Source organism: Micropterus salmoides, unplaced genomic scaffold (assembly GCF_014851395.1).
Source record: "Micropterus salmoides isolate LMB-PRFRI ecotype aquatic unplaced genomic scaffold, ASM1485139v1 Ms_hic_scaffold_4, whole genome shotgun sequence".
Classification (NCBI taxonomy): domain Eukaryota; kingdom Metazoa; phylum Chordata; class Actinopteri; order Centrarchiformes; family Centrarchidae; genus Micropterus; species Micropterus salmoides.
This window is the reverse complement of record NW_024043372.1, coordinates 30,652,688-30,676,994: the sequence shown is the minus strand read 5'-3', so window position 1 is coordinate 30,676,994 and position 24,307 is coordinate 30,652,688. Positions and strand designations below refer to the sequence as shown.

The 24,307-nt window shown below is 40.9% G+C and overlaps 1 protein-coding gene and 1 long non-coding RNA gene across 2 annotated transcripts; both read right to left on the bottom strand.

The window, feature by feature from the left end:
- Positions 1-8,084: 8,084 nt before the first annotated feature.
- On the bottom strand, positions 8,085-14,963 carry LOC119886363. The gene is made up of 4 exons (XR_005441476.1): positions 14,839-14,963; positions 14,604-14,659; positions 9,595-9,695; positions 8,085-9,094 (listed from the first exon to the last, which is right to left on the bottom strand). It is a non-coding gene; the product is annotated as an uncharacterized LOC119886363 (long non-coding RNA).
- A 528-nt stretch (positions 14,964-15,491) lies between these two features.
- LOC119886955 (inter-alpha-trypsin inhibitor heavy chain H3-like) lies at positions 15,492-23,946 on the bottom strand. Its single transcript, XM_038697967.1, is given in 20 exon segments — positions 15,492-15,969; positions 16,086-16,197; positions 16,316-16,491; positions 16,987-17,188; positions 17,297-17,410; positions 17,805-17,846; positions 17,944-17,973; positions 18,328-18,430; positions 18,432-18,489; positions 18,882-19,018; positions 19,407-19,592; positions 19,710-19,891; positions 20,239-20,364; positions 20,955-21,123; positions 21,210-21,326; positions 21,481-21,609; positions 21,722-21,832; positions 22,762-22,924; positions 23,007-23,111; positions 23,194-23,946. Coding segments are annotated over 20 exon segments (2,571 nt in total). The 5' UTR covers positions 23,352-23,946; the 3' UTR covers positions 15,492-15,818.
- Positions 23,947-24,307: the final 361 nt, after the last annotated feature.

The following is a 24,307-nucleotide window of genomic DNA, read 5'->3' as shown; positions in this document are numbered from 1 at the left end:
GGAAACTTATTTAAACTTAAACTCCGATGCTGGTATGCATACAAGCTTAATATTAAAGGCTAGCAATACCAACGGTTCATGCGTAAAGTATAATCCATCTGCAGTTGTTCACATTATATGATGTACACTGTGTGCACAATTATTAGGCAAGTAAGTAATCTGACTGATTTCTATTATTTATTTATTATTTCTATGCCCAATTTCCAACTCCAAACCAAATAAACTTGAATGCTCGTTCGAGTCAATCATTTTCAGTTGATTTGTATTTGTGTAATGAGGGAGGGTGTGGTGAAACTGAATTACACTTTATATCAAGGTGTCCAGGATTATTAGGCAGCTTCATTACCACAAGAAAAAAAAAAAGGTTTAACTGACACTGAAAAGTAAAAAATTGTAAAATGCCTTTCAAACAGATGCAACAGTCTTAGCTAAATAGCTAAACCTTAGAGGCGTGACCACCAGACACTCAAATGTTCTGTAGCGAATAGTCAACTGGGGCGCAAAAAGCGCACGGAGAAGAAAAGGCACAAATTAACTGCAAAAGACTTGAGTAGAAATGTGAAATGTGAAGCTACCAGGAACCCATTATCCTCCAGTGCCACCACATTTCAGAACTGCAAACTAAACTACCAGGAATGTCCAGAAGTACAAGGTGGCAAGTGCTCAGAGACATGGCCAAGGTCAGGAAAGCTTAAACTTAACCACTGAATAAGATTCTCAAGTTGAAGCATCAAGGTTGGGCAAAGAAATACCTGAGGACAGATTTTTTTTAAAGGTTTTATGATCAAATGAGAGTATTTCTTGATGGACCAGATGGATGGGCCTGTGGCTGGATCACTGATGGCATCACATGGCACCACTTTGACTCAGGTGCCAGCAAGGTGGAGGAGGGGTACTGTTATGGGCTGCTATCATTAAGGATTAGATAGTTGGACTTTTTCAAGTTGAAGATGGACTGAAACTACCAAACCTGCTGCCAGTTTCTGGAAGATACATTCTTCAAGCAGTGGTATAGGAAGAGGTCCTCAGATTTCAAGAAGGCCATGATCCTTATAGAGAACAATGCTCCATAACATGCCTCCAAGTCCACTGGACTGCTTAGCTAGTCAGCAAGGGCCTCAAATAACAACGTGGCCCCCTTTCACACCGGACTTGGATCCTATGGAGAACTTGTGGGCTCTTCTCAAAGGTGAGATTTAGTCAGGGAAGACAATAACCCTCTTTGAACAGCATTTGAGAGGCTGTGGTTGCTGCTTCAGCGAAAACTGAACAGATCAAGAAACTGACTCCATGGAAGGACGGCTCATGGCAGTTATTGAAAAGAAGGATGGCTATATTGGTTGCTAAATATTTTTGAAAGGCCAAAAATGTTATTCTATTATTTTGTGTTTTTAGAGTTTCTCTAAAAATTGAGAATAAACAAGTAATTTGATAGAATTGATTTTTGAAGTTGCCTAATAATTCTGCACACATATTCTCCTGAGCAAGACAAAACTCACTTTTTCCCAGATGAGTCTGTTTGAGTGTGTGGACAGGTGTCTTTTATACAGGTAATGAGTGGAGAACAGGAGGGCTTCTTAAAGAAGAACTAACAGGTCTGTGAGAGCCGGAATTCTTACTGGTTGGTAGGTGATCAAATACTTATGTCATGCAATAAAATGCAAATTAATTATTTAAAAATCATACAATGTGATTTTCTGGATTTTTGTTTTAGATTCCGTCTCTCACAGTTGAAGTGTACCTATGATAAAAATTATAGACCTCCACATGCTTTGTAAGTAGGAAAACCTGCAAATTCAGCAGTGTATCAAATACTTGTTCTCCCCAATGTATATATAATTTTTAGGGCTGACCCTGAATAGTCAAAGATTCAATGCTTCGATGGGCGGAGCCTGATTCGACTGTCAATCTCACAGTTGAAGCTTTGCAGTGAAACGAGGATCATGGCATTTTGGTGATATGGAGGTGCTCAATGTCTGATTTTACATAGAACTACCAGTTTTCTCCCAATAAATAAATATACAGCCTATTACAATACACATTTCAACGTTTAATGTTGTAAATAAACATGTAAAAATAATAAAACTTTCAATAAATGTTTTTAAAGTGCGTAAATAAATCCAAAATTGTAACCTTAACCCTGGGTCGTAGCGTGTATGTGCGTAGTGGCAGAAAAGGAACACTTGCTGAAGATACCGAGCCCCACCTTCACCGGTGATGTGCTTAGTTGTTCGCACATCGCGCGACTTTCGGATAATTTATCAGTGTTGATTTTATCGTTTTTATATAGCTGGCTACTTGAAATAGACCTGTGAGGATCAGCGATGTACATACAACACGCACGCAAAACAAGAATAGCAGGCGAGAGAGAGAGAGTGAGAAGAAAAGGGTCTTCAAAAAGCCTCAGTGTAGCTGGAAATTTACAGTGTAAGTTAAATGAATAGAGACTGCAGCTCTGCAGCTTCACAAGATTAAAGTGGAGCAACCGTGTGTAACCCCCCCCCGCAATCACTACGCACAAAAACACACATGATTCGACTATCAGTCCACTATAGGCAGGACTTGACGATTCTGATTCGACTTGAGGACAGCCCTAAAACTTTTATTATATTATATTACATTACAATGCATCATGATACATCTATATGACTATGAGCTACATCAAAGCGCCAGATTTCTTTCTTTAGTTTTAAACATGTTGGAATGTAGTCTGCTTCCAGACTTGCACAGAGCCTTAAACCTCTGAGTGAACCCCGACTCGGTGCTCAATTCTCAGCTGATACCCGGGGAAGTTGTATCTGGGCCCATTAGGGCAGGCTGGGGGTATTCAAAGGGTGTACCGAGGTCACGTGATGGGTTCCCACAGTTCAGAAACTCTGCTGCCCTAAAGCTACAACAGGAAGCAGAGTTTAGGGACAGACTAATGGACAATCATTATGCTTTCTGGCTCCGTTGACTCATTTGTTCTACTAGTGTGAGACCGTAGAGCCTCTAGCCCCCCTGGCATGGAAAGACAGTGATATCTGTACTTTGTTCATTATGCTGCACAAATGATAGCCCATTTTCTCATTTCTTGGCTTTTATTCATTTTAATTCATCCTCTGGTTGAGCTATTTCCCTGGTCGTCCTGCTCTGCTCAGTCTCCTGGTCTCTACTCTATATCTTAATTCCCCTCTGATTGGTGGAACTGAAAGAAACACTAAAGAAATATAAAAAAACCTGCATCTACAAAGTTTCCTCTGCACCAAACGATCACTAAATTTCACTGTCTTTGAAGCAAAAAACCCTCATTCATTCTGCATTGTTAGAATCACAATGAACATGAAGAGGTGGGATTGATGTAGGCGGCTAATCAAATGTTTTTCTTCAAACACAAGACAACCTTTACTTCCTCTGTTCTCTTCCAAAGTTAGATAACCCAATATTGTTTGTTACAATGGCTGACAGCATTCTGTCTTCCTGTCGCAGCACCTGTCCAGTCAGACTTAAATGGGCCAGAATGGACAGAAGAAAGGATGAGGCACAGGCAATATGGTTGGAATTGTTAAAGTATGTTTGAGAGACAGCCAAAAGAGACAGACCCACAAACTGGGCCAAAAGAGAGCTCGTTGAATGGTGTGTGCATGATGCGTGTGTATTTAGGGGGCAGCAAGGCTGGGAGATGTCAACATTTTTTCTTCCGAGTGCCCATCTCCATTTGCATAATTTCCATTCCCCACGAGCAACAAAGAAAGGAAGGAGATGCTCATACAAAAACTAAATTGACAAGGGAACAATGGTGGTCTGAAGGGTCATTTTGAGGGGGCTAAAATTTCCTAAATCATGGTTTAATATTTTGTCAGGTTAGTTTTGGAAAAAGCTATTTTGCCAAAGCTCAGTCAGACCCCTGCTTTGTATGATTTGACGAGCACAGTACTTGAAACCTGAATAGTTCTCCAATAATCGAAAGAGAAAACAATGCCTTTTATTTCTCAGCTGACTTTGCTGCAAGACAAAAATGAGCAGCAACCGATACAGGCACAGCGGATGGTGGACATATCAATGATTAATGCTCATCCTAACAAAGTTGAGTTTGAGATGCGTAATTCACTGAAGACCCCCCCACCCCCTCCCTGCCACACACACACACACACACACACACCCCTCCACGTCACATCAAAAAAGCAATCCAAGGAACTACAGCTCGGATGGACAGTTGCGCATCAATGGCACACATGTTCGTTAAAGGTTTGAGTTAACTGGAAAAGTTTACAAACTAGGTCAACATATAAAGAGGGGTAATGAAAATTACAGATATTTGTGGTTGCTGTATGGAATGTTTTGGGAAAGCTCAGATGGGTAAAAAGTGCACACACAGCTGGCAGAGGGGCAGGTGTACGGAGCAAGAGGGCTGAAGCGAGGGCGAATGAGCGGGCGAGCAGGCAAAGATGGATGATGGATGGTGTTGATACAGGAGGCAGCAGCCCTGCTTTATCTAGGCAGCACAAGCCAGACCTGCTGGGGTGATGGGTTGGCTGTCAGCCCTTTGTTTATGGACCACCACCCATCTCCCATCTCATATATGCCCCAAAAGCCTAGATCACTCAAAATGGCTAATACCTCACTGCTCTTTGTCTCCCCATCTCTGACTCTCTTCTTTTTTCATTTTTTCCCCAGCAAATGCTACTATGTCTTCCCAAGTTTGTTTCAGATGTACAGTAGCAAAGAAGCATAAAAAGTGACAATCTCTCTCCATTGGTTGGCAAGTGAGAAAAAAATAAATATGACATTAATTGTAATATTTTTAACTGTTGATAATGAAATGTGTCTTCCAGACATTTAAGTCCACGGAGGAGGAAAGAGAAGAAAGAGAGCAGGGGAAGAAGTGAACCTAATCCAACCATATCCCCACGAGTTGCACGCTTCCAATTAACGACTGGTTGGTTTATCAGTCTCCGACGGGTGATTGCTGTTTTTAATCATTTTCTTTCTCTACACGGTTTCTTCCTCTCTATCAGTTCTTCCCACTCTTATCATCTAACCCCCTCCTCGCGCTGTCTTGCTTCCCACCCCTTCTCTGTTCAACGCTGCCTTCGTTTCATCATGTTTCTCATGGAGCCGCACTCTCACACTGTGTCCAGCACTGGAGCTGTATGCTAAGTAAAAACTTTGATGTGCGATGTGTTAATGTTCTTTTGACCATTGACACAGCACCGTCCACAAGGAATTATCCAGCTGCACGTACCATCTTATTAAATTAAAACTCCCAATCAACTTTAAGAAACAACAGCACTAGCCTGAATGATAAAGACACTAAAGTCAAATCAAATAATGGGACAGAGATCCATGCGCTGACCCACAGTACTGGTCGATAAAGTTTGAGTCTTTGGCTCAGGACAACAGAGGGTATGTTTTGGCCTCTTGTCTTGACTCATCCAGAAACACAGCTGTGGTCCTCTGAAAAAAAAATTCAACAACCACCTTCTCTTTCACCTGCCTTTGTTAGTGTGATTGATTTGGAAACCTGAAATGTGCCTGTCACATTGATCGATCTGTCTACTTGATGGGGGCTTTATCCCTCCGCCTGTTGGCATGGTAATAAATGGGGGATGACGGGCAGTTGACAGAGCAGCAGTTATGGCTTCTTTAATTTACCCCGACACCTCACACTGACAGAGACCCATAACAGGGTGACACGGCTCTGTAATGGTTACGCTCAGTCACCTTTTTGTCGGACTGAGAGAGGGAATGGGGGGGTCTGGTGTGTGTGGATTTTTGGGTTTGTGTGAGCTTTAATGTGCGTAGAGGTTCACTGATTTGATGTTGTCTCTCCTCCCTCTGGTCAAGGTGTTATTGAGAATGGGGCTGTTATCTCTGTCCATGAGGCCACCCGCTGCCTCACTAATGGCAGTACACCACCCCTACCAATCCCAGCGAGCCGAGCTGTGTGTTCGGGTGGGTCGCTAGCCACATCCTCCTAGGTGGGCTATAACTCATCTCCAGACGGTGATAGGGCCTTATCTCAGTCCCCCTCCGCAGGCCTGGCCCTCGCCTGCTCTGTCTTAGGGAAAAGATTTTCTGGTTCCCCCGTTGTGTGAGTTATAGTTGGGGTTAAGGTGACTGAATAGGCCTGTCTGTTTGGGTTGTCTTAGTGAATTTATGTCTGTGTGGGCAGAGGAATGTGAAGGTGCATGTGTGTGCATTTATACAGTATGTGTTTGTCTGTGTGACGGGGATTTATTTACTATGCAAACATACGTGTGTCATCTCATCCCCAGTCAGCCTATGCATCCCATCCTATAAGGTGAAACACTATTGTCATAAGTTCTTTAATCATGTGAAGGGCATCGTTACAGTTGCATCCGAGGGTTGCCCCTCCCTTCACATGCGCACATACCCACCGCCACCCCCACCACCAAGCCGCCTCTCTCTGTCATCTCGGCCTATCAATCAAAAATGTATTAAGTCCGGAGTCGGGGCCGATCAAAGGCAGAATTCCTGGGAGGAGAGCAGATAAGGCCTATCTCATTAATAAGTGCTTTACCATCGTAGGGGCCCGCGCGCCTCGCCACACCCTGACTGCCTTCCTTTGATATCTAATTATCCATCCGTTTCATTCTGTCAGAGAGGGAGGAGAGGACGACTCATAGTGTCATCACAACCAAATACTGTTGCGTGTGTGTGTGTGTGTCTGTGTGTATCAGGATCTGGGCAAGGGGTGCACCAAAACATCATGACATGCAGCAAATCCAAATGTGCAGAGAGTGGCACATGTAAACAAATGCAAATAAGATGTTCTTGGAAAGGCAACTGGGCCCACTTCTGTATGGCACCCCTCCTGAAAAGCTGTCATGCATATGGTGTGAGCCTGAGATGGAGAGAGGGATCTATTTTACAGAGGGTAACGCTAACAGCCAACTGCTGCTGAGACTCAGCGGCGGCTTACAAATCTACCTTTTAGCAATCTGTAGGAGCAATGAGCTCTAACAGCGCTCCAAAGAGCTGAAGACGGATAAGATAGTAGTGGGTGAGGAAAGAAACAAGATATTAAAACATCAAGGTAAGATATTGAGGAAAGGGGACAATGGAACAGTGCAAGGGTTAAGAGGATTTTTAAGAAGCGCCGGGTATAGACTGGTGGACAAAAGAAGAAGAAGAAATGAAGAAGGAAGGGAGAGGCAGACAGGAGAAATGAGAGAATGGGAAATGGGAGGGAGAGAAAGAGCAAGGCATTCTTTTCCCTTCTCTCCTTGGTTTTCTGTAAGAGTAGCTCAGGAAGATAAGGCTAAAAGGTCCGTCCATGGAACAATCCATTCTGTGTCTCTCTCCTTTTTCTCTCTCTCTCAAGATACTGCCTTTCTCTCTGTCTAATGGCACAACTCAGATTTCGAGCGATGCCTCTTGTGATATGGCTCATCTCTGGTGGCGTGGTTTACTGACATCACTTGTCCAATACAATATACTCTCATCTCATAAAGAGCAAACCAGCCCCGAGTCTAATGCAACAGTAAAATTCTGCATACGCTCTGGGCTATTTCTCTTTAAAGAACAAACCTTCAATATAACTAATATTCAAAGCAGTGTAATTTATTGATAAAAAGAAACACAATTCAAAGCTACAATAAAGTGCTGAAATTATGTCTTCATTTTACCGAGCCGTTCAAACCCTCATCCCTAATCGCTCAAAGCAGAGCTCAGAGACAAACACAAACCAAGGAGGATTTAGAAGAACAAAACCGAGACAAAACACAGACCCGCATGCTTAACAAAGACTCCAAAGTCTGCCTCCCCATCCCGTGTCCTCTTTTAAAAGGAGACCTTCATCTCTCGCCGTTCTTGTTATGAAGAGACTTTCTTCAAGAGGAGAAAGGAGGTGTGTCAAAGACATGGGTCACAATGTTTACGAAGGCTACTTTTAATCCAATCACAGCATCCCCGTGCTTTTATTTCCTGTTTCATGGGATTACAATTAAATGAAACATAATAAAAACACAAAATTAATTTATGGCTGAATAACATATTTTTCTGTTTTAAAGGGATGGGTTTAAAGACTGAGAGGGAATCTACAAAGACAGTAATTAAAGTAAAAGAAGCTAATTAGTTTCTTAGACTTTAAATTTTATTTGGTATTTTGATGCAAATACAGCAAATGGCCAACAATCACTGAATGTCATTAGCAAAACTTCACAAAGTCTAAGTTCTTTCTATTCAAAAAGAAAAAGTCCTCATCCCTCATCTTAAGTTACGACACCAGTTAATCAGCAAATAATGAGCTGTGAATACATGTGTCTCTCTTTCTCCCTCTCTCTCTCTCCCCCTCTCTCTCTCCGTTCTGTCTCTGACCTGTTGTGAAGCTGCCTGAGGGTTTAAATAACTGTCTGGTGCCAGGCTGCCTCACCCCAAGGCCTTATGGGAGATGAAGAAGAGGTCAGCAGAGGTGTGTGTGTGTGGGGGCGGCAGAGGAGGGTGATGTGTGTCTTGTGTGTGTGTACATGTGAAGGTGTTTGCCCTTGCCTTGCAAGACACTAGAATAAGTGGAAAGAGAGACGAGTATTCCAGTCATGAGACCCAGAAGGCTACACAACAGAGAACAACCAGTAGCAGAAAATCATGCGAAACGGATGGCAAATTTGGCTAATTCTACTGGCTAAGTTTGGATCTACATTTAAGCAAATGACAGATTCACAATAACAAAAAAATAATTTGAATCAAATTTGGACTCGGATATTCACGCATATTCAGATGCTATATTCTCACAGTACACACACAAGAACTGGACTGCAGCTGCAGCAGCTTTCAGTCACCCTCTCCTCTCCTCTCACTACTGGGTGTGAGAGAACACCTCAGACCCACAAACAGATGAAAGAGAGGTCAAAGGCTGGAATGAACCTCTTCTATGGCTGACCAGGGCTAGAGGGGCTGCCGGCCTGGGTGGCACTGCCTACACCCCCGGGTGAACGGGTCTGGTTGTGATTTGGTTCAGAGGACATTAAGACACAGCAGAGTCTTCCTTCGATTTCTTCTTTGTTCCCAGGATGCCTTGGCTAACGTGGGTTAGGAAGGGGTGACAGAGAGGTCAGGGGGGCTCCAGTCAACTGTGCCCTGAGGGTGAATCCTGGGGAGGGACAGCAGAGTGGTAGTTGACAGATAGGGAGAGCGGGGCTATCCCTCAGGAGCCTTGCCCCTCCCAAATCAAAACAAACAAACAGAGAGTTCCTCTGATCTAATCTGGCTGGACTAAAGCCCTCCAAACAGACCGCTTGGACCAGCTACTACACTGGACGGCAAACTCTTTAAGACTGAACACAAAGAACATGTTTGACTTATTTACAGATGTTACAACTATTACTGTAATAGTGTAATGTAACTTATAACATGAGTTTATATTTACCGGCATCCAGTTGTGCTTGTGCACACACCGCAGGGTAACAGCATTTCATGACTACTGCCTGGGAACGCCAACAAGTTTGGCTCTTTAAATTCTCACCCTAAACATTTCTTCAGTTTCTGTTTTGAAACTTTGCTATGGTTTAAACAGTAGACTAAACTTCTCACTGGCTAACTGTTACTCAACACAATGCTAAACAAATTCCTCTTCCTCAATAGTGCACCCACCAATTGCAGAGAAGTGTTCTGTCAGCTGACCAGCGAGAAAAGATGAGGGTGAGATTAGTCCAATCAGGGGTCAGGCTGAGGTTATCACAACCACTCCAAAACTAAAACAGATGGAGAACGAAGTTCAGCACGACTCAACATCTACTGTCGGAGTCATATCTTTAGGCCATGTATTCTCCAGCTCCGCTGGACTGGAAGAATGTCAGACTTACTTTTGAATTCTGGGTCATGTTGCTTTAACAAAACAGAGTGTGGATCAGCAAGTCTGAGGCATATGATACGACACATAATAAGACACGTAAATCTTACCCAAAAGTTAGAGCTCTCTGTCCTTTACAGGGACGAATGCGACATAGAAACAACAAAAGATGCGAAATAAAGCCCCCCCCCCCCCACACACACACACATGCACACACATACACACAATGTTCAGATGCCTCTTTCTGTATGTTCATGATCCCATACATTTTTAGATAATTTTCACAAACACACATCTGAAACAAGTTCACTTTCATTTTAAATAGGGACTGAGATTACCCACCTTTTTAGGTTAAGTTACAACACAGTATTTGTTGTGGTTGTGAGGGTTTATGATAATCAAAGATATCCACCTTTTTTATGCAGAGTAAAAGCCAGTCTTCAACTGGTTTCGTGAAGTACAAATGAAAACTTGTCTAGGTGCCCCAAACATCATTCATTCGTGTCGTCAGTCTGCTCTTGCTCTACCCCCCCACTTTGTCTATTTTTGCACAATTGTTTGCTTGTTTTCTTCATTATCTCTTCATCTGGAATCCAATTCCCTGCAGTGCTAAACATAAGGCCCCTCTCAGTCTCTTTCTCCATCTTTCGCTCTCCAACTCCTTGCACCTAGATGAGATGTAATTGTGATTATCAGCGCCATGACAAGAGGACACAAGACTTAAGCCATGATGGAAAAACAAACAAACAAAACCGACAAGATAAAATGATGGAAATATGTACAACTTCTTATCACAGATGTTAATTGTTTCCGTGTGGGAGGGGAGGGTGGCCGTGCAGAGGAGCCGGGCACGTGAGGGAGGGAAAGAGGAACTTGAGAATATCCTCCCTGTGCGTTTGGCCTGCGCCTGACTTCAGAGCTAAGCCCTCTCTCAAGAGAAGGTCAACACCAGGTTCAACTTTTCACCTCGGCAGCCTGAGAGAACATACTAAATACTAAGGATTACACCACGGTGCGCTGCAACATCGCCTAGATCTACACGGCACAGTGGTACATCTTCAACATGAAATATGAGTGCATGTGCTGAAAAAGCAATAGCAGAAATCTGCCTAATTATTATTATGAATAACTGCAGCAGATATGCAACAGCTGTACTTAAATTGCATTTAAACCATGCAGGTTACATTTTCTTTAGTCAGATTACTTGCAAAATACTTTTTGATTAAATTCTGGTGACACCCATTAACTCACAAAGTCAGCGGAACATCAAAGGCGACAAAGCCCCATGTAAACCTCCTGTACTGGAAGGACGACTGGGCATCCTACAGCTGCAAGGAGTCGATGACCCCTAATTTGACTTTTAGGCACCATGTCTAGTGGTACAATGTATACGTGATTGTGTGTATGTGGGTATGGCGATGTCAACGCCGGTCAGGTGTAACGATACAGACAGACAGACAGACAGACAGGCAGGCGGCCGGCTGGCGTCAGCGGCCACACGCCTGTCACGACACACCACACGCCGGGAGCCACATACCGCAGCACCCACACTGCGTACGCACAATGAGCGCTCAGTCCCCCGCATCACGCACCAGCGGCAGCAGCAATGTGAAATATTCACACAGGGACAAAAGGTAGAGAGACAGGCGGGGGGAAGGGGAGGGGGAGACCTGGGAGGTAAGGACAAAGGAAAGGGTTCAAGAAAGTGCAGCTGAAATGGAAATGACATAGACTTTGACAAACTTGTGACAAACTTGTAGCAATCACACAAATGTCTCACTGCACAGCTGCATTTTTGCATTTTCAAGTTTTGCACGCAACAAGAAAAAAGTTCATAGGGACAGTTGTTTGAAAGTGCAATATTAATTTTGAGATTTACTTTGCTCTATAGTGTACCCTATAGTGAGAAAGGCATCACTGTTATGTAATGTAATGGCCTTCATTTTAGAGTGATTTTACAACTACTTTAATTTTCATCTACTGCAATAATCATAAGTACAGCTGAAACTATTAATCTGTTACGCAATAAGTCAATCAACAGTTAATTAATCATCAACAATTTTAATAATCAAGCAATCGTTCAAGTTATATATAAAGGAAAAATTCTAGCGTCTCAGACTTGAAGGATTTGCTTCTTTTCTCTCTTTTGCATGATTGTAAATTGAACGTCTTTAGTTTAAGTACAAAATAATTTTTACATGTCACTTTAGGCTCTGGGAACAAGTGACATTTTATATACTAAACAATACATATATAAATGATTAATTAATATTATATAAATAATAATAATAATAATATATAAGTGATATGTAGCTGCATGAATAAAAACTATTTTAATTCAGTCACTTACGCAACAGATTGCAGTAGTTAATATTAGTAATAGAACTTTCTAGATAAACAATTTCTCTTTAAAATTTAACTTTAAAACAGTAATACAATACAAAATCTGTTTCTGTGTTTTATATGAAATAAAGAAACTACAGACATCCTTGGAAAAAATATTAACCCACAGTAGTCAAACCTGACCTGAGTACCTTGAGTTTAGAAACACTACAGATGTTTAACAGCTCTCTCCCGCCCTCTGGTGGAGCAGCATGAGATCTACGCTGACTCTCCGCCTTTGATGCACAACCTCCTTATTAAAATTTCCTTGAGCTCAGTCTGACCTGATGTTTCTAACCTTGTGGGGATCGAGGGGATGAACAGCAAAGATATTAATGTCAGGCATGTGTGAAGAACTCGCTTGAGCGTTTTCTGCAACCAGGGCCGAATGGAGTACAGTGGGGCCCTCTCAAGCTATTGCCGACACCCTGAGCCCCACGCATCTGGTGTTAATCAGCAAAGCTTACACAAACACACACATACACAGAGACAGACACACACACAGTCACACACACTAGAGAAAATCCCTCCGAACTCCTGAACTTCCGACATGACTGGGGTCAACACACTTGCCCTGGATCTATTAGTACACACACCACAGCCATGTAATAAGAGCTGGTGAGTTGTTACAGTACAAGGAGTTCTTACACACACACACACAGACACACACACACACACACACACACACAATACATTTTAGACTCACTGCATAGTACAGCACATAACAAACCATATATGCAAAAACTCATGTACCCAAATGAGAGGTGTAAAGGACAGAAAAGAGACAGAAAAATGTGTTTTCTGAGATATTAATCTCTCTCTCCCTCACACACACATATAATAAAGATAAAGATTTATGACACCAGTCAATACACCACAAACGTCCTGATAGCGCAAAAGGAAAAGCACTGAAGTAGAGGCTTTCTCACATACTTAAAGGTGCATCCTTAAGTGAAGTTAACAACAGCATTATAATATTATTAATAACACCTGTGGTTTTCCCATGTTGAAATGTCTGCAGTGAAAAAGATGCATCAACCACAGTTTGTAAAAAGCCCACACATACATGGAACATTAATGACCATGATATTGCCACTGTATTAAGGTTTCATAAATAATGATTACATTTCTATAGTAATACAGTACTGTACAGAATAATATATTCAAGGGTGTTGTAAAGTGGTGGGGACATAGGGACTCAGATGAAGGGTGTGAAGAGACACTTAGCTTGCGAGACATCAAGATACGCGACGGGGGATCTGGGGGGACCTCCACCAGGAAATTTTGATCATTAAACACTTCATTTCCTGCATTCTGGTGAAAGTTTCTGCACAAATTTATAGTGGAAATGTTTTTATTAATGTAAAAGGAAACACCAAATTCAGGTAGCATGTGACATTGCAGTCAGTGCAGCTCTCTGGCATTCTGTGTTGCTTTCAGATCAGGCAAAAAGAAACTGTGTCAAGAAGTTATTAAAGTTACTGATTGGTGCTGCTTGATTTATAATTAAGGCAAGTTTTTTTTCAACAACAAGGTAATTCAAAGTGCTTTACATAAAACATAAAAGCAACAGGGAAATATAAGAAGTTTAAAAGTTAAATAGAAAATAAAAACAGGCTTTGCTTATTTTACTCCTTTGATTCCCCATCTCCCACTCTATCCCCCTTTAGTTACTTAGGGACTCTAACCCTAAGTGGACTCTAACCCTTCCTTAGATACAGTCGTTACTGTAAATCCAGATTGTCCACGCTACAAACTCTGGTAAAAGCAGTTGACAGCGGGCCCTGTTAACAAGTTAGAAAGTAGGGACTCTAATCCTTGTAATTCTACTTGGCCCTATTACCTGAGGATCAGCCTTGTGAGATGGTAGAATCAAAAGAGCTCTCTAAGCTTTTTAAATAGTGTTAACAGTAAAAGTTACAGTGCAGTGTAAGTTAACAGTCTACTAGTTAAAGGCAGTGGTAAAAAGAATAGTCTTCAGTCTTGATTTAAAAGAACTGACAGTTTCAGTTCAGTACCTTGTTTGTTTTTTTAGCTGGATAATGCACATTTGTTTCTATATTTTAATTGCACTGCAAGTTTTCTTAATGTGCAAATAAACGTCTCTAACGGTATTTTTGTTATATGTTGTATATTTGTTATTTAACTGCAAGCTATATTTCACAAGGTTTAACAAATTATGCTTTAAAAAATGGTGGGGACAAAATCAGCCATTTCAAAAAGTGGTTGGGACATTTCTCCAGTGTAAATGACACCTATGAATATACTATGTAGTGTGGACTACTATATTATAACGTTATGGTTACTGTGCAGGTTAGTGAGCTCCTGTTGAACACACCTTGAGAATAAAATGACATCCCTCTGTCCGCACGTCTATTCGACCTAATAACCCCGTTGTTATATCTGTACTGTGTCAGTTTCATGTCACCTGTCTCTGGTCTTCTCTCTTCAGGTGAGAAGTTGTGGAGTTCACTGGGCGATAACCTATCAAGAAATGTGAGGTCATTATAATATTACCTCAACTACAGTGAATTCATGTAGTATGGCTATCTTATTTTTGAATTCGGTCCTATGGTGTTGTGCAGCTAGTTTATGCGGGATTAACGTAACTTGGTAGATGACGTAAATTCGCGATAGTTTTAAGTAAAGATAGCGGCTTTTACCTGAGGTCAAACTCTTCGGTTAGTATTCTTGTAGTTTCTTCGTTCGAAAGAGTGAAACATACAGTTTCAACATACTTTTATGTAAAGCACAAACCTCACCTTTGTGTGACTTCAAATCGTTGTTGTTTTTCGAGTGCGTCATCTTCTTTCAACAAGCCGTGATGAGCTCACTGCCGCCCCCGGTGGCCATAATTATCATTATATATTATACTGAATTGATTATTTTACCCTTTCAAAAATCTATGTCAATCAAACACAAGCTTGTGTATTTATCGTAGTGACACACTCACACACCGAATCAAAAAACTTTATATAATGTAAACTTCAAATTTAAATTCTAAGTATAGATTTTATTACGTGGCTACATTTAAATGGCTGCTTTATTTTTTGTTTTGAGTCTTAATTATTTGTCAGTGTGCGAATTTCAATCCACATAAAGGTGTTTATTGATTATTTCTCTCTGGTGATGCAAGGTTTGCATTATGACTAGTTAGGAAGTACAGGTAAGTACAGTCACACAGTCCATATATGACACCCTTTCTTCTTGATTATAGTGAACAGCAGTAGTTTTGTGAATTAAGATGCAGACAGCAAAGCACAGGCAAGTGCACAGCATGAGGCAAAACACATTGGTGTTGTTGTTGCAGGGGGCATGCACGCACCGAGGTTACCTCAAAGTATCATTAGTGTTATTTACATCTATGCTTTTCCTGCTATGACAAGTTAAAACATATATAAAAATGCAATCACACTCACAGAGAAGCAGACCCTGCACAATATGGATGTTTTATGAAGTGCAAAACATGAATATGAGACAGGTGGTGATGTATTTTATTGTATCGGACAGAAAATATATAGTTCTTGTGTAAAATAGTTAATGCACAAATCTCCAGACACCCTGTTATGTTAGTGATATATGTTAAAGTAGTTCGAAGTTTGTATATTACCAGCTGTGAAGCACATTTAGCATAGGGTCAACTTTACTTTACATCAGCTATTGTCTTAAAAAGCCCTGACACAATGTAGTCTGAGGCTCTTCCATCGATGAGGCCTGTTCCATCCCTGTTAACAAACCAGCAGGGGATGTTTTCCCCATTCTTCACATGCCAGCTGAAGTCTTTCTGCCAGTGTCTGTGGAGACAAACACAACAATGAAGAGGTGTGTATTATGCAAAAAGAAATGCTCTTTCACCTCATAGGCATTATGTGTTCCTGTTTAAACTTTATGTGGCATGAGGCATGTGCACCTGGTCACATTGAGCTCCTGTCCTTTCACATACATGGTGGCATCTAAGTTCTCCTGGACCTCACCTAGACGCAGGTCTGCCACCTCAAACTCAACCCCATGGTAGAACTGACCTGAAGGAAAACTACATACTTCATATCTTTTGATTGTATTCAAAAGTAGGAATTAGCAAACATAAAATAGCGACACAGTCAATATATCATGATATGAAACTTTCTTGCAGTTCTCTACCTAGCAGGCCATGAACCAAAGCAGACAAGTGGTGGCTGTCCATGGTGTAGAAACCCAGGTAGTCTTGTTGTTCCTGGCGTCTCTTCCAAACCTTTGAGTGTCTGATGACCATGAATTTAACAGAGTGCCTCAGTGTTACTGTCAAGCTGCAGTTCTTAGTCAACCTGATGTCCATACTGGAGGAGAAATGAAAGAGTTGTGACCAATAGTTGACAGCGAGAGGCAAAATTGTGATAATGTTTCATTGTGATTCACAGGAGCCATGTGGCGTAAAGTGAAGATTTATTTGTCAATGTGATTTAAGTATAGTTTAACTCAGTGCAGGTTTCATAGTGTACATTTGGTTTTTGATTTGTAGTTTTAACTGCTCCTGTTTTCTGTTAGTTTGTATTTAGATGGAGCTTATTTTTGCTACACTGTAAGGTATTTTTTTAAAGGTATGACAATAGAACATTCATGTGTGTTAACATGGACTCTATTAAGTGATAAACACAAGAAATTAAATTATTTTTAAAATAATTTTTACCCTGACATGACCAAAATGACAAAATAACTCAATCATTCTGTCGTTTCAGTAGGCAGAATGTTGTTGTCCAGTAACTTTGGATAATATTAGCAAAGCAGCGTTATGGTGTTTTCAGACCAAAAGGTCTGAATGCCGCATTACTCACTTGGTTTCTTTGATAGAGGCTGCATCAGACCAAAGCAGCTTGAACTGCTTGCCATCGTGGAAGACTGATATGTCCTGAGTGCTCACCTCCAGCCTCACCCCCAGCTTCTGGTGGGTGATACCAAAACGGCCAAAGTAGGTGTGGATGTTACCATCCCGAAAGACTTTCTTCTTGCCAGTAATTTGGCCATTCACTACAAAACCTAAAAAAATAAAAGGTTTGCATTTGTTGCCCCATCTCATATTTCTCACAAAAAAGGAGACTTGTGCTCTATATTTGGAAAAGTGAGTGAGTAAGACTCAGGGCTGACCTGATTTAGGGTCTCTGACCAGGTTGAAAATGGTTCCTGGTTTGTCGTTGATGTTAAAGCACAGGGCGTCTTCTCTGTCAGGGAGCTCTATCATGAAATGAGGATCTCCATCCACTGCGAACGCATCATTAAAATATCATGTCAGACAGAGAGCATCACAATCAAACTCTAGTATATAACAAGCGTGTAATTATCTGTAGCAACAGCAACACAATTTGGTTACATTCCTCAGTGTAGCAGTGTAGAGCATACTCTGATTCGAATGATAGAAAATAAACAAAATTGAATAAAACTGAATAATTAAAATGTCACAGGTCATGTCACAGGTCACAGGCCACTAATGATGTTATTTTAGAAAAAAAAAAAAACAACAATCCTGATTCCTATGTTTGATGAGTCTAAGCACCAATAAAAACGTTTAAAACAAGATTTGTGGCAGGAATAATGAAAGCATAAATATGATAAAATTCTCTAATGTTCATACAGCTACTGCTGTATGAAAGCTTACCACTTGATGGGCTACTGTTACTGGAAGAATGGCCTGAAGAACCTGATATAAAAAAATAATAAAAGCAAACATCAGAAAAGTTCTCAGCCCCAGATTCATTAAGTATGCCATTTAATTAATTTAAAAGAGACTGTCGTACCGCTGTGTCTCTCTGCTTTCTGTCGCTGGTCTGTGACATTGGGCAACACACAGAACACCAAGTTAGTTGGATGTCTGTGGCACATTTTACTTTCACACACTGATCAACAGGTTTCTCATAATAATAATTAGTGTTACAAATTTGAAATAATAATAATTTCTAATAATTAACAGGACTAGGTCAAAACCTAGCATATGGCAGGAGGATCTAACTGAGGATTGTTCCCGCCTATTCCTTTTGAAAGAGCAATGGTCAACGGGGAACACTGGACAGACTAATGGTGTAGCTTCATCGATCAGTCAGGTACAGACTTTTGCCTTTTTAAGGCTGGCCTTGCTACGGTCCAGCCACAAAAATGAAATCATAATTACACATCCCCCTTACCCTCAGTCAGTTTATCCGCGATGAGAAGGCTGTATGGTCCGTCCTCACTTTCAGGCTTGGCAACCACCATGGAGGTAACATGGGTGACAAAGCTATATCGCAGGGGACATGTCCAGGGCCTTGGCTGTTGTATCGTTTTTCTCCTGCTGAGTACCAATGTCACTGTGACATAGCAAAAGCAAGTGGAGATTTGGAGCATGGTTAGCTCACTTGGTAGAGCGCCTGCCCCACATACAAGGCTGAGTCCTTAGTGCAGCGGCCTGGGCTCTAGTCCAGCCTGCAGCCCTTTGCTGCGTGTAGCCCCCTATCTCTCTCCCTGTTTCTTATCATTATTCACTGTCCTGTCTCTCAAAAATGAAAAATGCCCCAAAAAATATCTTAAAAGAAAGAGGAGATTAGTTGGTTGTTGAATAGTGACATGTGGTGCACTTGATGTGCAATAAAAAAGTCTGCACCATACAATTATGATTTTTTTGCTTATTTGAGGGTAAACTTGCTTCAAATCTTGGAGCATGTACAGGTGAAGCTGACTGACAGAATTCAGATGAACGAACCTGTTCTCCAGTAGCTGTCGGACGGTGAGGTAGGCCCACAGACGCTCTGAGAAACCCAAGATGTACTCCTGTTCTGGGTAGATCACATCCAAATCTACCACACTGGCCTTTCCCTGCACCCAGAAGTCCTCTTCAGGCTAGAGAAAGACAATAGATTAGACAGCAGCTATGACTGACAGGTAATTAATTGTAATCATTTGGTAACAAGACAAGCTAAGAGTCTAGAGCCATGCTAGTGGTACTTAGGTACAGCTGTGTTTTGACCTAATTGCTAATATCAGCATGCTAACAGGTCACAATAACAACATGCAGATGCTGAAGTAAAAATACCTAGACTTTGACAATCTACTTACATTAATTAATTCATAATATCACTCTTAACATTCAAGATTTAATCATGGGAACAGCCTCATATTAGAAAATGTGCGTATATTGTCTATTCACTACCATGATTATTATTATATATTATGAATAATGTTCATGTTCATTCATGTCGTAATTAACATATAGCTGTCCATTTCTCACCCCCTGAGCAAACACTTCAACCAAGAAGTTATCTATGTTATTGTCCCTCAGCCGACCAGACACCACAATCTCTGAGCCATTAAACAACTGGCCGAAGTGGCTTGTGGTCAAGAAGTCCACTGCGTCATCAGGATAACGCAGATCAACCTCCAAGAGCAGAGGGCTGGACACCTCCTCATAGAAACCCTGGAACAAAGACACATTTCATAAAAATCCCATATCTCCTTGGGGTTGCAAACAAATATCATACACTAAACTTGCATGGACATTGTCTTTGCTGTAAATCACTTTTTTTTACTCTACCTGAAGTTGAAGTGTTGCATCTGAACCCTCAAAAATTCTGCGGGCCAGTCCCTTGTTTTGTTTGCACATTACATCCAGGAAGGAGTAATCCACATCATTCCCAAATCCAAGACAATACAGAGCCATATTTCCTCCAATAGCAGAATGCACATTCTCCTGGATCCTCAGGGGGTTAGATTCTCCTTCAAACACACATACACACAGGCATACATGAATTATGTAAACCTTCATTTCCAATGAGACAGTTACCTGGCTACTTCTATGATTTTTCAAGAGCTTGTCAACATTTTGAAACTTTGAAAAAAATAAGTTTTTATTTATACACAACCTTTCAGTCCTAAAAGGATCTTCTCTCTGGTCTTTTTAGAACGAACAGGTGTGTCAGAAATAAACCACAAAGGACAATACCTTTTGATTACTTTACGACACAACACTTTTTCTTGCAAGTTTTAAGCGGTTGGATTTAATCTACATGACTTCTGACCTTTGAGAATGAAATATTAGAATCTTCTAAATGAACATAGCTCACCACTGTTTGGCATCCCATCAGTCAGTAAAATAATCATATCTGTACTCCTTTCTGGAAGGTTCTTATGTTTTCTTTCTGTCACCAGCATGCTCACTGCCCTCAGTACAGCATCATTGATATTGGTGGCTGAAAGGCAATGACACATCAGCAGATGAACACGAACATTTTTTGAGATAACATTATCATGGAGAAAATCAAGGTCAGAATTTTGGGAAATACACTTTTTTGCCGGGCATTAGTAGTAGTGACTTCCTAGAGTGCAACCTCCAATGACGACAAGAGATCCTTATGCTAAGCTACGATAACCAGTTGTGGCAGTAGCTTCATACTGAATTGGTAGAAAAGTGGTATCAATCTTCTTCTAACTCTCCCTTAACTTTTGTGATTTTCTCTCATGTCACCAATGAGTCATTAGTTCATATACTATCTTGACATTTCTTTTCACCACTAACTTTACTTTCCCTATTGTTTAAATAGAGAACTCACAGAGTAAACCCAGCTCATCATGCCAAATAAAGCCATCTAATAATATTATTATTCATCTGCAACATCTACATTTGCAGTTTTTTGGAAGAAAAGACATTTGACATAAAGATTAAAGTCATCTGACTCACTTGACTCTTGTTTGACAAAATGTAACATGTAAATATTTGGATATTCTGAATAAGGACAGAAACATTTGTCATAAAAGTTGGTACCGCGTGTTGTCCCCTTACATCCATTGTCTCTGAGCTTCCTGATGTAGGCAATGGCCTCAGATACATTTTCCTCTGTTGCTTTGGTAAGAGAATCCTTCCAGGTGATAATGTTATTATCAAAGAGGATGAGAGCAAAGTGGTCTTCCTCGTGGAGGTCTTTCAGAATGGCTTCCAATGCTTCACGTGTCTGCAAAGGTTCCCAAATTCACATGTGAAGATGTACAGAACGTGGTGCACACAGTGTGGCTCTTACCTACCCACAACGTCTTTTACCTGTGCAATCTTTCTTCCACTCATTGATCCGCTCCTGTCAATCACAAACACCACATTCTTTGGGACTCTGGCCAGGTCAGGTGGAGCAAAAAAGTGCACAAAGTATCCGTTTACAATCTGAAGAGAAAAACTAATTAATCTAATAACAGACTAATATGAAGATGCAGCATAAAGGCACAGCTATGCACAACTTCAAATGGTTAGGGGAGTAAACCTAAGATCAGCACTTAAAGTAGGAGATAATGCAAAAGGAAGCAGTGCTCCTGCTGACCTGAACGTCCCCTAGGCGCTCTTCTCGTTTCACATCGTACTTGATGATGAAATATCCGTTAATTATGGTGCCTTTACATCGTGGACATTTCCTCTGTTGCTCCAGTGTTGGTGAGAAAGAGATGTGTGCCTGAGAGACAAAGAGATTCATTTCACTTGACATTACTGGACACATCATGTATACTTAACAGATTATCATAAAGTTCTTCTAAGCCTACAAACAGAAGGATAGAAATCTTTACCTTTGTGTCTGTGACGGTTTTTTCCACCAGGAAGAGCAGTTCATTGGTGAGGAAAGTTGAAGTGGCCTCAACAAAAGCAATGCCCTGGGGCTCATAGATGTCTGCCACAATCTGTCTCTCCACACACACACACACACACACACACACACACACACACACACGTAGCCTTCTTTCATCTCTGAAGAATCGCAAAGATTAGATCAATATTGGCACTTAAAGATGCTGAGGCCCTTATTCATGCCTTTGTTACATCTAGGCTGGACTATTGTAATGTACTGTTCTCTGGGTTGCCTAAGAAAGGTTTGCGAGGTCTGCAGATGGTCCAGAATGCTGCTGCATGTATTCTGACTGGATCATTTAAATACATGCATATAACTCCTGTGCTGGCCCCCTGTTCAGGTTAGAGCAGATTTTAAGGTTTTGTTGTTAATGTATAAAATAGTGAATGGCCGTGCACCATTACATCTGTCTGATCTTTTAAATTCTTATGTGCCTACACGGTTGCTGCGCTGCCACGGGACAGGACTTCTGACTGTACCAAAGGTTAGGAAAAAAACAATTGGTGTGCGAGCCTTTTCGTTTCATGCTCCCACATTATGGAACAGTGTTCCAGCAGATGTTAGGCTGGCATGTTCAATTGAGGTTTTTAAATCAAAGCTTAAGACCTACTTATTATTCACTGCTGCGATTGAGTCCTAAACGTTTATCTTAGATGTCTTTGTACAGTGGTATTTACTTTTCAGTGTTTCAATTTAAATTTTATTGTACTGTTTGTATTTTGATTGTATAGTTTTTGTAAAACACTTTGATTTTTGAAAGCACTCTATGAATAAATTTATTATTATTATTATTATTATTATTATTACATGCAGACATAACATACAGAGGCAGATCAGGCAGATCAGCCTAAAGCTTCATAAATGTTAACACAAAGTCCTCACACCTTGCATTCCTAACGCTGGAGAAATGGAGTGGTTTTTCAGCTTCTCCTTTCCAGGATGTCATTATTTAGAAAAATAAAAGAGGAGAGTGTGTTCAACCTGAAACTCCTGCACAGGTTGTTTGGGTTTAACTCGGGTTAGAATCTCATATCGGCCCAGATTCCTCTGAAGGAGCTCCTCGTAGTTCAGAATGAAAGTCACGTTACTTTCAGCTGCCACGTTGACAGACACTGAAAACTGCTCCATCTTTCTTCCAGAAGCCCTGCAATGACGTACTGTATTATTTTAATGTGATGTTCACACCACCATGTGTTCACACCATAACGTGTTTCAGTCCAACCTACTTGACCAGTCCAGCAGTCTGTCCAGAGGAAACAGCCTTCTCATACTCTTTCCTGGCTTTCTCTTTCTCCTTCACCTCCCCGACATACACCTGACCTTCAGTTTCCCTGTGAGGCATGAGGACATTTGTCAAATATAGAGAAAGACATGGTGAATGGTCAATGTCAAATGTGCAGAATTTTGACTGACATGCTGAAGTTGGTGATGAAGGCGGTCTTGGGCAGCTCCACTTCAAAGAAGATTTCCTGGGAGGAGTTTGCTTTGTTCAGAGCCTTGGTGGTCATGACGGTGTGGGCGAAACGAGACGTCACAGTGCAGTCCACTGTCACACTGTACACCTCCACCATCTAAAAGGATGGACAGACAGATAAATATGGCAATTCTAAAATGTCATGTCATATTACAGTAAACTAACAAAGGACCGAAAGGGACTGGCAGTCTATTGTTGTCTCTCTGCTGAATTCTATACCAAATGTCATGAATAATGTCCTCAAATGATTTATGTCATAAAACACTGAGAGATCACTGTTCTGTAAACACAATGTAAAATGAAACTATTAGAAGTAGTCATACTGGCAAACGCAGAAAGGAATAAAACACAGATGGACAAATCACTTCCAGCATGGTTATTGTCTCCAGTAAAGCAAAAAGAAAATAAATACATGCCTGTGGACACCGGGGAAGAGCGGAAGAAGCATCTGGAAGCAATGAGGTTTATAGAAAATGTGGAAACAGTAACAATACCACTACTGTGAGAAAGAAGCTACCAGTGATCTTGACCATGGTCTCATGTGTATTGGATCATTATATCCAGGTTAACCAATTAAGTTGCCATGATACATTAGCATTAATGTATAAATTCTTTGTTGTTAGGAAAAGTCATGCCTTTTGATTCTAGCATTTTATGTCATTATAATTTTCCCCTTACATTCAGAGAGATTGTGCTTCTTTTCTGTAGAGGAAAAAGAGACAAGAATATGTAGTTTATTTTCACAAATGTTTTTGAGTTTTGTAATAGGGTGGAAACAAAAACAAATGACATATAAACACAGCATATAAAGAACAATCAACAAAATAGTACTTTATGCTTTTGTTAGTAATCGTTTTAAGCTGAGTACCTTTATTGACCTGGTGCCCATGGCGCCTTTGGTCTCCTGGAACACAACAGAGTATGATTGCATGGTTATTGAGAAAGGAAAGGCAGGACTGGAAAGGGATGTGCACAAAATGTATGACTACTTGCCAACTCTAAACTTAAGATTTCCCGGAATGTTTGCCATTAGTTACACCCTAGCATGCAACG